Source organism: Melitaea cinxia, chromosome 19 (genome assembly GCF_905220565.1).
Source record: "Melitaea cinxia chromosome 19, ilMelCinx1.1, whole genome shotgun sequence".
Taxonomy (NCBI): domain Eukaryota; kingdom Metazoa; phylum Arthropoda; class Insecta; order Lepidoptera; family Nymphalidae; genus Melitaea; species Melitaea cinxia.
The window spans coordinates 13,089,796-13,105,851 of NC_059412.1; the positions used below are offsets into that span (position 1 = coordinate 13,089,796).

General features: G+C 33.7%; 2 protein-coding genes across 2 annotated transcripts; both read left to right on the forward strand.

Moving 5' to 3' along the window:
- The first annotated feature begins 7,905 nt into the window (after window positions 1-7,905).
- Window positions 7,906-9,744, forward strand: LOC123662781 (piggyBac transposable element-derived protein 3-like). Its single transcript, XM_045597578.1, has one exon. It carries the CDS (start codon window positions 7,906-7,908, stop codon window positions 9,742-9,744), a length of 1,839 nt encoding a protein of 612 aa, XP_045453534.1.
- A 614-nt stretch (window positions 9,745-10,358) lies between these two features.
- On the forward strand, window positions 10,359-14,986 carry LOC123662782. Its single transcript, XM_045597579.1, has 6 exons — window positions 10,359-10,488; window positions 11,174-11,341; window positions 11,422-11,661; window positions 11,743-13,076; window positions 13,258-13,436; window positions 13,641-14,986. Exons 2-6 carry the CDS (start codon window positions 11,182-11,184, stop codon window positions 14,224-14,226), a joined length of 2,499 nt encoding a protein of 832 aa, XP_045453535.1. The 5' UTR covers window positions 10,359-10,488; window positions 11,174-11,181; the 3' UTR covers window positions 14,227-14,986.
- The last annotated feature ends 1,070 nt before the right edge of the window (window positions 14,987-16,056 follow it).

The window sequence follows — 16,056 nt, forward strand, 5'->3', positions numbered from 1 at the left end:
AACATAATAAGGACATTTTTGTACCTGTAGACTGGAATTGCGTTATATCAAATGCCAAAAAAAGAGTCCAAAATTTTTTATTGTGAAGATGATGACAGAAGCATTGAAAAATTAGAAAAGCTAATAACAAACAGAAAAATAAATAACAATACTGACAAGAGTGAAAGAACCAAAGTCGAATGGCAAAAAATTCAGTGGTTGCGATTATCCATGATAATCCATACAAAATATATTACAAGTACATCAACAGGAATAGTGAAACTTTTTCTCCATTTAACTGCTTTGATATTGAACTCTTTGACATTAATTTAGATATTTTGTACCCCGATGGTCGCCCCATAGAAAAGAAAAAATATAAAGATCTATTACAGCTCTTACCATATGTCTTTCCAAGAGTGTTCATGTTTCGACATGATTTCCATTGGAACCTGGAGACAAATAATTCTGCACCAGATACTGAAGTTGACTTCTATAATGATGATCTAACCCAAGACTAACTTTCTTATTTAGTAGAATAGTGGCCTACACAACACACAGTTGTTTAATAGTTTGTAAGCATAAATTACCAATAAAATGTTTACTTTGTATGGTCTGTGTTTTATTTTTACATAACTAGAGAAAATACTAAAATACCAGTACTGATGTAATTCTCAGATCATTAATGCTCATTATCTCCATATTTAATGTGCAAGGCTTGGCCCACTCTTCCGCTGAGCGACTTATTTATGATAACCAGCCTATTCCGTAGAATCAATGTTTACGTAAATTTCAACAGTACTTTTCGAAAACTAAGGCGACAACACCCAATTTCGACCAAAAAACAATTGTGGAGTGTGCCTTCTTTATTTTAATGTATCATTTACATTTTCTACAAACGGAGTGTATATAATGGAAATATACCATCGCAGAGAGTTTGTAGAAAATAAAATATTAATACGAGGCAGAATACAGTCCCGTCACATAAGAGCAAAACGCTATTATACATATATACTAATAAATCCGGCATTGCAGGGAAGACAAAGCCTCGAGGGGTATTACTGTTCCTGTATACACGGCCGTCGCACTGTTGGGAGTTGCGCGCACATCGCCAGTGTGGTATACTTTTTATCTTGGGCATCAAGACGAATTTCACGCACCTGCGGCGTTTTTAGATGAAACTATTTTAGATTTGGATGCAGCAGAATAAAAGTTATGAGAAAAATGTTTTTTTTTTTAATTGACCTTGGACCGATAATAAAACATATTTCAACATCTATATATATTTTTTATTTAACTACCCTCACTTCTGATGACTATATTCTTTAATGTTAATTATTAGTTATTTTTGATATTTCTAACATTTGATTAACTAATTAATACATAGAGTTGTCCTATTTCTGTCATCTTTTGATTCTTTTTTTCCTCTTTAATTATTATTGCCCATTAAAAAAACATTTATAATTATTTTTTTAATGTCTATTTTCTTCTTATTCCCACGACCCAGATATGGGAACTGTACCATTGTAACTAGATTTAATTGCCTATCCACCGGACCTAATTTTATTTTTGTTCGCCGTAGGTAAGTGTCCCATACAAAGATGCCCGATGTCATTTCTCTCCATACGGGAGTAATTTATAGTAAGAACAAAAATCCGACATCGTTTTGTTCTATATCTCCATGTTGTGACCACGATCCTGGAGCGATTTGGGCTCACCTTTCACCAGTTTTTGAATATGCGAAACAAATAGTTCCTTCCTTAAAAGCTGTACACATGTTTTCTGATTCCCCGGCCACACAATAAAAACAGAAAAAGAACTTTTATCTTTTTACGACTTTTTTAAAGACTTTGGATTATGCTTCTTGGTCCTTTTTCGAAGCATCCAATGGAAAAGGGGCGGCAGATGGGGTGGGTGGAGCAGTAAAAAGAACTTTGGATGATCTTGTATCTCGCGGAACAGACATTCCTAATGCAACCATCGCTTTCAAGATGTTGAAGGAATCAGAAAAAAAGGTGAAACATTTTTTATATCAGAGGAAGAAATAAGAGAAATGCAACAAAAAGTTCCCGAAGAATTAATTGCGTTGGCAGGTACAATGAGAATTCATCAGGTTATCACAACTGGAAAGCAAGGTTCTGTCCATTAATGAGGTGGGTATGTGTTCAAAAGATATGAGGTTACCATCAAAACCATCCGAAAATTATTACTCCTGCAATGAAAGAGAGCGCGATTCAACATGCAAATAGCTTTATACCTGTAGAAAGTCATTACACACGCAAAGAATCTAATAAATTATATTTAGACAGTGAACTGAATTTCAAAAAAATGTATGATTTATATTTAAAATGGTGTGAGGACCTTTATGTTACAGAAAATATTGCTTCTTCTTTGCGGCAATATAAGGATATAATAAACTATGAACTAAATATTGCCTTCTATTTACCAAAGAAGGACCAATGTAACGTATGCCACGCATTTAAAAACAACACTTTACCATTTGAAGCTGATAAAATAAAACACAATGTTCATATAAACAATAAAAAAGTTGCTAGAAAATTAAAGACTATAGACAAAATTGAAGCTCAGTCTGATTCGTCCCAATTTTGCACAGCGATGTATGATTTTCAAAAGATAAATAATACTCCACACGGTTAAATTAGCGTACTATACTATAAAAGGAAACTATCCGTTTACAATTTTACTGTGTTTGATGCTGGACTAAAAAAAGGTATTTGTTATATGTGGGACGAATCACGAGCAAAACGAGGTGCAAAATAAGTGGCATGTTGTTTGTTTTCATTTATCAGAAACAGAGTTCAAGCTGGTATAAAAGATTTTCGTTTTTGGTCCGACAATTGAGCGGGCCAAAACCGTAATCGAATCGTCTTTTTTATGTACTTGTATGCAAGTAAAACTTTTAATATAGACGTGTGCCATCGATTCTTAGAAAAGGGACACACGCAGAACGAGGCTGATAGTGTTCACTCGTTGATAGAACGAACAGCAAATAATAAATTGATATACGTGCCTGACGAATGGTATACTTTGGTTCGTTGGGCAAAACAAAAAGGTCCTCCATATGAAATGATAGAAGTTGATAATGATTTTGTACTTAATTTCAAAGCTATGCTAAATACTAAATACTGGCTTAAAGACACCAATGAAGAAAAAATTTGTTGGAATAAAATAAGATAGTTAAAAGTTCGTGCAGAACAACCAGACGTTGTACAGTTTAAATACGATTTATTTGAAGAAGGGTATCGACAACTTAATTGTACCTTTAACAAAATAGTTACAAGAAAAAGTAAGACAATTGATCAGAAATAAAATAAAAAATTAAGAAGATAAAAAAAAACATGTTACCTATTTTTTTTTAAATCGAGAAGTATAGATATTATTATTGTTTGTGTTAAAATAATTTGATGATAAGTGAATTGATAATAGTTACTTGAAGTCTGATTAGAATTATAAAAAAAAATAATTTGATTACTAAGAAGTTATAACATTAATAAAAGAACAACCTTAATAAAAATAAACAATTTATGGTGGACATTTAACTTTTTACTAATGCTAATGAAACTATTAGTATTATGCCCATTATGTTCCTATATTGAGAAGATGTCTTTTTTTTCGTTGCTTACTAACAATCATGACACTGAGCAACGTATAGAAGGATATGTCAGTCTGATTGCCATTTTTTAGACGTGAGAATGAATCACTTCGACTTGAACGTAACTATGTAAAAAATGCTAACAATACAAATCATTTTCTAAATTGCATATTTTGTTTACGTCAAAAAATGATGTTTTGATTTTTCCTATGTAAAAACCGACATGTAAGACTTAAACGTTTAGGCCTTTTTTCATAGACGACGTAGAAACGGTCATTTTACAATTTTTATACTAGGGGCCGTCGATATATTTTATTAACATTCTCAACCCCCCCCCCCCCCTAACTTACGGGTATGAAAAATAGATGTTGTTCGATTCTCAGACCAACCCGATATGCACACAATATTTCATGATAGTCGGTCAAGCTGTTTCGGACGAGTTTAACTACAAACACCGCGACACGAGAATTTTATATATTAGATGTTACATGACCAGATGTTACAAACCGAATGTCAAATCAAACCAATCGAGGACTAGCTAATTTTGACAGCCGTCTTAAATCTAACAGCCGCTTAGTAGACCTGTACTTTGACAAACGTTTCAGAAACCGGGCGTTACCATCCAAAGGACAGAGTGCCCTGATCAACTAAAGCTACTAGCAGTCACCTATCTAATAACTGATGCACCAACTTTTCATTTATGTTATGTTTGTCAATATTAATTTTTGTTACTTAAGCCTTTTTAAGGCAGCGGGAATATATTTCCCACCATCTTTTTCTAAATTATTTGTTGAACGAATTTTAAGAAAAGTTTTTTTTCTTTTGGTAACATTTTTATGGATATTTGGTCTAAATGTTTTATCTATAATAATGACAAGTCACCATTTTAGTTTTTTGCTGTGACATTTGGAAGATTGAAATCGGGTGTGTTTCGGTAAGACTCTTTATAAATCTCTGATATCTGCGATTCATGAACGGTAAGTTGTTATTATTTCTAAAGCTTATTGTATATTTCATTGATATTTGTGCATATTTTCAATTTTGGATTTCGCAAATTTTGTTAGTAGGGGTTTTTTGTGGTGGTAAAAATATTTCCTTTGCCCGTGGAGCTGGTCATAGCTTTAGTATTTATTTCTTGTTACAGATTTGAAAATGACTGAAAAGGCATTGAATGACTTAGAGATAGCTTGCGCATTAGAGGAGATTTTTGGATTACCTGATGACCCCTAAGTGTCAGATGATAATTTAGAATCCGATGAGGAAGATGTGCAGTATAGTACAGCGAGACTTCAGAGGATTTTAGATGGCCTTGATGAGCCTCATGATGGAATTCTAGCACCCACACCCGATCCACCTGATAGCCCTATTAGTGATATAAGTAATAGGTCTGTTGTAAGCCAACTTATTCAATCACCCCAACCAATCAGCAGTAACCGTCCTAGACGGGCAAAAATAATTCAAAATTTATCCAGTTCTTCTGGCACCCAACAGACCTCACGAAGAGAGCCACAATTAGGGTTGCCAACCATACTTTATAATAAAGTATTCTACTTTATTTTTGGTAAATATACTTTATACTTTTGCATACAAATAAAGTATATGAAAATACTTTATTTTCAATCTTTACTGTGATGCGTGAAACAAAATACTCATTATGGGTACTTAAGTATTTAACGGTACACATAAGGTAAAACGGATGATGGAAAGGATTTAAAATTACTGAACGAAATGTTAGATGTCAGATGTGGTGTTTTGAATGTGACAGGACAGGTGACAATCTGACATTTGTCACAGATGTCACTACTCACTATCAACGATATTGTAGAAAAATTGACCGTTGGCTTTGTTTATATGTAGTTAAGGAATCAATGGTTGGAAAAATGGTTTGACCTTAGCGAAGATAACTGGCTTTCAATACTTCCTAACGTGTCCTTAAAAATTGCGGTTAAATTTGAACATTTTGAAATGATAATTATAAAAACTAAATTACAAGACGGATTAAATATTAAGATGCAGGATATATATTCCGAATGTATAAGACTTAAAGAGATCCAAAAAAAAAACACTAATGATGATAAAGAATTTTCAGTGAAAAGTACAGTTGAAAAATGGCAATATATACTTAAAAATGCACCTGATAGCTTACCAAATATAAAAAAAATTCTTACTCTCTGTTCCCACTACTTAAGCTGGTTTCAGGGTAGACGAAATAGCAGAAACTATGACCATAAAGCGTTTCAAGAAGATATTGCGAAATCTGCACCTGAATGATAAAGCACATATACCAGACAAGACAAGCGAGGATTATGACAAACTTTACAAAATACGCCCATTATTGGATCTTATCAATCAGGCATCTCAGAAAAATGCCAAAGACTCTTCATCCCAAAGTATTGATGAATCGATGATTCTCTTCAAAGGCCGATCTTCCATGAAACAGTATATGCCGCTGAAACCAATAAAAAGAGGCTACAAGGTATGGTGTCGCTGTGACAGTAAAACTGGGTACCTGTATGAATTCTACATATACACTGGAAAATCAGAAACCGGAACAGAGGAAGGACTAGTGTAACGTTGTGCTGGAACGTTACTCTAATAAATAAGATCTTGTAGTAAAGGTTAAGTTTTTTCACTTTATTTTTATCATGCTTCTACTTGTAGCGCCATCTATCGGCATTTTTCAACACTTCGTGACTATTTGTGTTTCATATCGGCGTTTTTTCTCTAACAGACTTGATAGATGCCGCTGATGCTTTTGTTTCACTTCGTTGCCGCCGAACCTCGAGACCTAACCTCGACCCTAACTCGGTTTAAATCCCGCTGGGGTAAGTTCTCATGATATCTATTATAATTACATATTGCTGGTGTTCTTAACTTAACGAGAAAATTGTAATTATTTATTATTTTGCTAATTGTGACACTGGTTTCTGAATTGTTCTTTTCCTGACTCGGAACTTTCTTCGTTCCAGGATTTATTTTTAGATTTATATCTTTAATTATACTTTGCTACAAATCGAGTCACTGCCCTCGATTAATAACGGGCGGACTGATTACCGGCATTTACACCGGTGGAGATCTCCGCCGGGTCATCGGACAAAGACGGAACTGAAGACCATCATCGCCGGGAATTAGTCAGGCCAGTGTCCTTCCATTTTACTTTCTAAGGTACGTTGTCGCGGCGTGGGCCAGCTAAGGAAATAAAGGCTGAAAATCAGGTGCCTAACGCGCCTGATTCCGAACCTACCCCGTTTTCTGACCGCGTGCTACTAAAATTTTATAACTTTAAAATTAGTTTATTATTCTATTTCAACAACTTCTAAATCTACAAAGCGCGGCACTAGGATCCAAAGTTGTGAAGAAGTTGACTGAAAAGCTGATAAATAAAGCACTGGAGGAATATCATATTATTGTTACATTTGACAATTTCTTCTGTGACTACACTCTAATGCAATATCTATATGAAAATGGCATTTATGCTACCGGAACCGTACGAAGACACAGAAAACATCTTCCTGTACTTGTCAAAACTAAACAGAAGCTTGCAAAAGGACAATATAAATGGAGAGTGAAGGGAAATGTATCTTTCTTAGTTTGGCAAGACACCAAGGAGGTTTTACTATTGAGTAATGCATTCCATCCAAAAGTTGGCAAAACCACTGTCTTACGGACTCAGAAAGATGGCACAAAACAAGAAATCAGTTGCCCGTTAGCAATAAAGGAGTATACTAAAAGGATGGGAGGCGTTGATCGCTTTGATCGCATAAAAGGTACCTATTCAGTTGGTAGAAGGAGTAGGAGATGGTGGGTCCGCATATTCTTTTTCCTTTTAGATGCAAGTATAACAAATGCATACTTGTTATTTTTATTTATTCTTAACCCTTTATATCACCTTGTGACATAACTGTAACAAACCAATTCATTGCTCATAAAATTTCAAATTGATACTTTATTCCATTTTAAGTCAATGTTTCACGACGGTAACAGACTGCTCGCTGAAATTGGTGCATTTGTGAGTTAATAGATGGCGTTACTTACATCAAATATTGTTCGAAAATTAGTAACCGCCAATTTGTGGAATTTGTTTGCGAATGACAGTTACAAAAATAAAAATAAAATATAATAACTAAGTGAAATACGAATCTGTATCGTGAATCTAGTAGGTAAGTCTATGGTTTTAACTATTTATCGTTAGTCACTTATAATATTTCGTAATTTGTGACAAAATCATAAAATTTTTGTTTGTAACATTTCTGTTACATTGCGTAATAATGCTCCCATAGTGCAGTATACTGACCGTTTCTTTATTATTTGACAGAATGGCTTCCAGAAGCTTAGGGGAAGATGAAATTACGCAGTACCTCTTTGATTATGAGGCTAGTGAGGATGGATTTGATGGTGACGATGACAGCGTTGCGGACCCATCTTTTATTCCCGATCTGGAGTCCCCCTTTGAAGAGGGACCTTTTGAAACGGTTGAAGGATCGAGTATCGACGGAATTATTGAGAACCTTGAGCACGATGTAAGTACTTCTCAACACCTAGACACCACGGAACCTTCTCTTAAGCCAGGACCGTCGGTACGTCGTCAAAGCAAGCCTAAACTGAATGTACGCTGGAAAAAGAAGAACCTGGAACTAAATGACCACCAGATCCATTTTACGGGCGATGAAACCTTGCCACCAGAGTTTTTAGACCTCAATAGTCCTATCCAGTTCTTTTTTAAACTTTTTCCCAAAGAATTGATTGAAGAAATTGCCAATCAAACTAATCTGTATATTGTTCAGAAAGATCCGAGTATGGCTTTTCGTGTTACTGAAACTGATATACAACAATTTATCGGACTTGTATATATTATGTCGTTAGTACATCTTCCAAGGGTAACAAAGCATTGGAGTGGTAATTTAGGAACACCCCTGGTACAAAATACAATGCCAGTTAATAAATTTGAAAAAATCAGGCGTTTCATACATTTCAATGATAATTCAAAAAATGTTCCTCGCGATCATCCTAACCACGATCGAATTTTTAAGATTAGACCGGTCGTAAAAAAATTAAATGATATCTGCCAAAATGTGCCATATGAAAAGTATCTTTGTATTGATGAGCAAATTTGCTCTACCAAAGCAAGACACAATTTGAAAAGATATAATCCTAAAAAGCCGAATAAATGGGGTTACAAAATCTATGTCCTAAGTGGTGTAAGTGGATTTGCATACAAATTTGAGCCGGAAACAGGAGCAGAAAATAAAGTTGAGTTTACTGAGCCTGATTTGGGTGCTGCATCAAATGTTGTTGTCAGACTTTCACGTGAAATACCTCGAAATAAAAATTACCGCTTATATTTCGACAATTATTTTACGTCTTTGTCACTCTTGGAATACCTGTCTAAACAAGGCATACTAAGTCTTGGTACCATCCGACGTAACCGAATACCAGACTGCAAACTGCCAACGGATAAAGAGATCTCAAAAAAAGAACGTGGCTACTCGGTGGAGTACGTTGGTAGCGTCGAAGGAACGGAGATATCCACAGTCGCCTGGAAAGACAATAAAGTTGTTACACTTGCATCAAGTTTTGTGGGTGAGCTACCCAAGTCACAAGTCACAAGGTACGACAAGGTGAATAAAAGATATATGACCATTGACTGCCCAAAGATAGTTGGGGAATATAATCGCCATATGGGCGGCGTCGATTTGATCGACAGCATAATGGGTCGATATAAAATAAAACTACGAAGCAAAAGATGGCAGGTCCGGATGTTTTACCATTTTTTAGATCTTGTCATGTCCAATGCTTGGCTGTTATATAAAAGAGTACACAAAATAAAGAACCCACAAGACAATCTGTTATCGTCAGCAGATTTTCGCGAAGAGATCGCTACGGTGCTCTGCAAAATTGGGACAAAAGCAGTTGCAACAAGGAGAAATATTGAACCTGAAATCCAGGCAAAAAAACGTAAGGGTCCAGCCCAATATGTCCCTCCAACAGCTGTGCGACAGGACCAAATTGGGCACTGGCCTGTATGGGCCGAAAAAAGGATTCGCTGCAAGTATCCGAACTGTGTTGGCGTATCACAAACCATTTGTGAAAAGTGTGGCGTAGCATTGTGCTACAATAAGCAGAATAACTGCTTTAAAGCATTTCATACGTCCTAGAGTTACTGTTCTTACATAATTATTACCTAGGACGTAGAGGAACATTATGAGTCAATGTAACATATCTGTCACATTCCCTATTTTTTAAGTTTTTTAGCTTTTATTAAAAAATAATTAAAAACTAAAAAATACGTGTCTTTTTATTTATTAAGACGTACTAAAAAATCGACAATCTAAATTAATATTTTTCATTGAGTTATAAAGGGTTAATGTACACCGAAATACAGACACATGTAAAGAAAGATACAATAGAAGATGTACAAAGGCGATCTTATCGCTAAATAGCGATTTCTTCCAGATAACCTTTGGGTACAGGACACGATACAGTAGCAGCGGTTAAGGTGTGCACAAATTAAGGAGTAGAGATCAATTATAAATAGATAAAAACTACGATATGATAAACTTACATAATTATTAAAAAAGAAAAAAAAAAACCTATAAATAAGTAAATATTTTAGTATATAATGTATGAAACACATATCGCACCTTTGGGAACAAAGCGTCACTTCTGCAATTTTTTCTAAAAACGACTTAAATATTATGTAGAAGAAACCGCGATTATCGACTTTATATACACAGCAAAAATGGTGACAATCGCATGAATAACATCGTTTAGAGGGAGGGGGGACGTTACATTATTTCGCGAGATTGGTCCGTTTGCTTGAAACGTAACGTCTCATCCTGTCAGTAGTGTTTTGACAGCCGAAGTGTGAACTTGCGCATTTGTGACGGAGAGGCACTACGGTAAGTAATGACTATTTGTTTACATAATTCTTGCAATAATAATGTTACTTCTGGTTAAGAATCACGTTTTGTTACCAAATCTTGGTATTTGTTTACTGTAAACATAATGTCACTTCTGTTTTTAAATGATATTATAGCATAAAACTTTTCTTATCATTGGAACCAAAACGTTACTTCTGTAAACAAGTGACATTATTTTTGTAATGATTAGTATTTATATGATGACAGAACGTTATTATTGTATAGAAGTGTTATTTTTGCTTCAAAAAATACTCTTTGTTTTGATGTTAACAAACTAGCATTTATGCTTAAAAATAACGTTTTATAAAAATGATTGTTTTGTTTATAAAATGAATAAGTTGTTTTTGATAGACAGTGTCTTTTTATTATAAAAATAAATAGTTAATTTAATGAGAACATAAAGTACTTTTTGATTAAAAACGACAATTTGTTGAAAAATTATTTTCATTTTATTGGATTAATTTGTGGTTTTTACCTAAAAGAGCCATTTAATTTTAAAATATAATAATCTCTTGCTTGATATTTTAATGTTACATAAGTTGTAAAATGACATTATATTTATAGTATTTATTTTTATAATAGAATGTATGGGTCATTTAAAAAAAGAAACGTCTTTATGGTTGAAAGGTTAACATTAATGTCATAGGTATTTTATACTTTTTAGGTTTTATAATGTCTAAACGAGCTTTGCTACTCTGTAATCTTGCGCGTCAAGGAATATATGCTTCATCCAGTGAAAAACAAGTATTGAGTAAGGAAGACTGCTCTGAAATAGATCATAAAGGTTGCGAGGTGGTACCTCATCAAGATAATAGCAATAACAACGAAAAAGGTGAATAAACAGAAAAAGCATAATTGTGATCCATAAAATATTTCACATCGTCTATAATCTGTAATTATTTTTATTTTTAGATCTCAAAGTATTACAATGGCTTAATGACAACCAAAGAACAGATAATGTCGAAGAAACCACAGAACAGGTCAAAAAAAGAACTGACAATGTTGATGGAACTACAGAACAGGTTAAAGAAAGAACAGATAGTGTTGAAGAAACTATAGGCGGGGTCAAAGAAAAAACAGATAATGTTAAAGAAATAATTAATTATGTCAAAGAGGGAAATTCAACAGGAGAAACATCTCAGTCAGGACAGAGTATGCTTCTAATTTCTGTGTTAAGAATTATCATATTATTTTGTTTAACGCTGTTTTTAATTATACGCTATATTTTTACAGATAACACAGAAACCAGTTCCGAAAGTAATGGATCTGATTTTTCTGGAACAGATAGCGATAGAGATAAAGATTTCGTACCCGATAAAGGTCTTAAAAGGAAACTAATTCCATCGTCAAACTCTTCTTCGTCATCAAGCTCAAGTTCGAGTACGACATCTTCGAGCTCAGATTCAGAATCAGCCAAATCGACAAACTTACCTGAAACCCCAAACCAAACAAATACACAGTTGCTTGATGCCCAGGAACCACCTCCGATCGTGCAACAAATCGCTACTCAAGACTCTAACAATGAATTAAATACGGAGATGAGATATCAGTTTGAATGTGAATTTCAAAATACACCTGTTGCGACTAAAGCTAAAAAGAAAGCCCGAAATCCTGCTGCCTGGAAGCAAAATAAACGTAAAGCTCTTAAGAATACTGGCCAAGAACATACTAATTCTTCAGGAAAAGTTATTCCAGCCAAAAAAATGGGACCGCCTTGTACTGAAAAATGTTTATTCAGCTGTTCGAAAAGAATTTCTATTGAAGATCGACAAAAGCTTTTCGCAGGATATTGGGAACTAGGCTGTCTGACGAGGCAGCGAGATTATATTGCTTCGTGTATTACCACGCTCGCATCTGACTACCGACGACTAAAAACCAACCCTAAATTTGCAAGAAAACCTAATAGCTGTTTTCATTTACCTATAAATGGTGATAAGGTTCGTGTGTGTAAAACGTTTTTATTAAGTACTTTGGCCATTACTCCTAGATATTTACGCCACATCATTGACAAAAGAACAGCAACAGGAACCGTTCCACCCGATAGAAGAGGTACACTTACCAAAAAGAGAATAGATACTGAAATCCATGAATCCGTACGGTCACATATAAACTCCATACCAAGAATAGAAAGCCACTATCTAAGAGCCCAAACAACCCGCCAATACATAGATGGACAGTACACCGTTGCTGAACTACATCGTTTATATTGTGAAGACCGAAAAGCAAATGACAAACCTTGTGCATCCTATGATTTTTATAACAGAGTCTTCAACCACGAATTCAATTTATCTTTTTTTACTCCTAAGAAAGATCAATGTGACCAGTGCGTCTCTTATCATAATTTATCCAAGCCCGAACAATTGAAAAAAGAAGTTGAGTATAAGCTCCATTTGAAAGAAAAAACACTAAGCCGAGAAGAAAAAGACGCAGATATGAAACTATTAAAAGAACTGGGACACAACAATTTAATTGTTGCAATATATGATTTACAGGCTGTATTGCCAGTACCTATTGGGAACTCAAGTGCTTTCTTCTATAAATCTAAATTGAACTGCTATAATTTTACAGTAAGTTTTTTTATAGTTGTTACGATTATGCTAAAATTGCATCAGGGCAGTGTGGTGCATCTTTTTCTTACTAAGGTCAAAGTGCCTTGTGAGCAAATTAATATAGATTATACACGGCTAGAATAATTAACATTGACGATTCTGGAACGGAAATAAAAACAATTATTAACTTGGTTTTTAGGTGACAGATTTCAAGGAGAAAAAGACTTCCTGTTTCTTTTGGCATGAAGGCTTAGGCAACCGTGGAGTTAATGAAATTGGCTCATGCGTTTACATTTTTCTGGAAGAATTAGCTCAGAAACATCCAAATTGTGACGTAATATTCTACTCAGATAATTGTTGTGGACAACAAAAAAACAAGTAAGTGTAGCTTAAATTTGGTATATTTCATCATTCCAGCTTATACATGGACGTCTTCTCACTGCTGAGCAAAGGAATTCCTCAATGATGTTAACAAACAATCATAATAATGCCTTTTTAAGATCAATATTTACTAGACAGTTTTTTACTTATGTTATTATTTAGAGCTAATCTATTGAGTAATAGTTTTGTTCTGGATTTCAGATTTATGATTAACCTGTATTATTATGCAGTAAATAAACTGCAAATAAATTCCATTCAACATAAATTCCTCATTCGAGGGCATACACAAAGTGCGGCTGATAACGCCCATTCTGTTATAGAGAAAGCTGTAAAACGGGCCAAAAAATCTGGCCCCATTTACGTCCCAGCCCAGTATTGTCAACTGATAAGGTCAGCTAAAAAGACAGGTAATCCTTTCTATTTAAAAGAAATGAATTTCACTGACTTTTATAACCTTAAGAGTCTGACCGAAGATATTAGTTTGAATTTAACCAAAGCAAAAAATGGACAAGCTATTAAAGTAACTGAAATAAGTCAGCTGAAGTTTATAAAAGAGAGCGATGTTTATTACTTCAAAACTTCATACGAGGGCAACTGGATTGAAGTCAATCGTACTCAAACAGTAACACGAAGCACAAGAGTCCAACAACCTCACGAAGTAACATTAAAGCAGGCTTATGAGAGTAAAATCCCCTTAACTGCTCGAAAGAAGGCAGATATACAAAACTTAATTGACACCAACATTATACCGAAAGTTTATGAAACTATTTACAACACAATATTTTGATATTTCTTTATTTTACAATTACACAAATGCGAGTCGTACTCGTGCTTTATGCTATGTTTTTAGCAGAGCATTTGTTACTGATTTTCTTTATATATTTTTTTTTACCAAAATTGTAGTTCCTTCCTAATTGGATAGTAAAGTCCTTAAACAATGCTGTGAAAAATGTGATTTTAGTATCTGTAAGAAATTTAATATTATAACGTGTTTATAGATGTTTAAGCATTAGAGTTATTTGTGAGACTGTTAAATATAAAAGATAATATTGTTATGTCACTTTGAGAAATTATAGATTAATAAGATTTTATTCACCATACTCGTTTCATTAGATGATAAGTGCCGAACGGTGAACTCTTTAATCGTATTGTAATTACTTTCGTATTAAGACTGATGATTGATTTTAGTTAAAGATTATTTACATTTAAATGTGGGACTTGCCTAATTTTGTTTAGATTTTATATGCCATGAACCTAAGACATATTTATTAGAGATTTTTTTGATTATTTGATTAAATATTAAGTACAACTTTAACTTTTATACATATTTAATAATACTAACATAGCAAGCTACTGTTATGTTTGCTACTGTTTTCTTTTTTACTTTTTGCTAATATTTTTGATAACTATTCAGTATATAGGTACTAAGGTTTTCTTAGTTATACAGTAACTTTAAAGGCCATTTTCTGTAATTTATTTCGAATTGTATGTTACATTTTTTTTTGATGACATTTGTTTGAATTTTAAATATAAAAACTTGATAATAAGACTTATTTCATTTAATAATCCTCCATTTTATTGATAAATATAGTATTTTACCGATTCTTCTTCTTTACCTCCAATAGTGTACTTTTTTGTATTGGTTTCTAATCAAATACAATTTTACTAAACCATCCTTAAACATGAAAAATACGTACTTTCATGATTTTGTTATTTTTTTAAAAAGGTCACTTCTGCAATATAACAGTAAGAGATTTGTAACAAAAAGTCACTTTTGGTAGCCTTCCCTCAGTTTATGGCTTGTTTCTCTGAAACCCCTTCTTATATAAAAAAAAAATAATTTTCACGCTTGTCCGTGAAGAACTAATTAATTTAAGACTGTGAAAATCGCCTTAAAAATCTAAAACAGTACAGAGTTATTAAAAAATTACGTAAAAAAATAATAATTAATGCTCTTCCTGTAAAGTTGGAAAACATGCAGAAATGACCCTTTGTTCCCAAAGGTGCGATATATACATACATACATACATACATACATACATACATACATACATACATACATACATACATATAATATACACATACATAATTACATTGAGGCATACATATATCTACATAGTAATATGCATAAAAAACTAATTAGATACATAAAATATACAGTAACAATAATTATTTACAAATAATAATATATAAATATCATATAAATAAATGTTATTAACGATATGTAGATAGAAAATGTTTTTTAACACGTCGTTTAAAAATATCAATCGACTCTGCTTGGCGAATGTCTCGCGGGAGGGCATTCCACAGTTTTACGGCCTTAACACAAAAAGATTTGCTGTAACATTGACTGTGAGATATAGGATGTTTAAGTCTGTTGTCACCCTGAGAACGAAGGCCTAACGTACTGGGCACGTCCGAGCCAAGAAAAGTAAAACATTTTTTTAGGTATGGGGGAGTAGTGGGATGGAAAAGGATAGAGTAGAGAAAAGATAGAAGATGTAAGTTGCGGCGTTCTCTTATTTTAAGCCAGTTAAGCTGTGCTCGATAATCTGAGATATGATCGTACTTTCTTAAACCAAATATGAATCTGATGATCATGTTTTGAAGGCGTTCA

Coding starts and splice junctions, on each gene's coding strand:
- LOC123662781 (XM_045597578.1), top strand. CDS start 7,906: ATGGCTTCCAGAAGCTTAGGGGAAGATGAAATTACGCAGTACCTCTTT.
- LOC123662782 (XM_045597579.1), top strand. CDS start 11,182: ATGTCTAAACGAGCTTTGCTACTCTGTAATCTTGCGCGTCAAGGAATA. Junction 11,662..11,742: donor AACATCTCAGTCAGGACAGA/GTATGCTTCTAA, acceptor ATATTTTTACAG/ATAACACAGAAACCAGTTCC. Junction 13,437..13,640: donor TGTGGACAACAAAAAAACAA/GTAAGTGTAGCT, acceptor TCTGGATTTCAG/ATTTATGATTAACCTGTATT.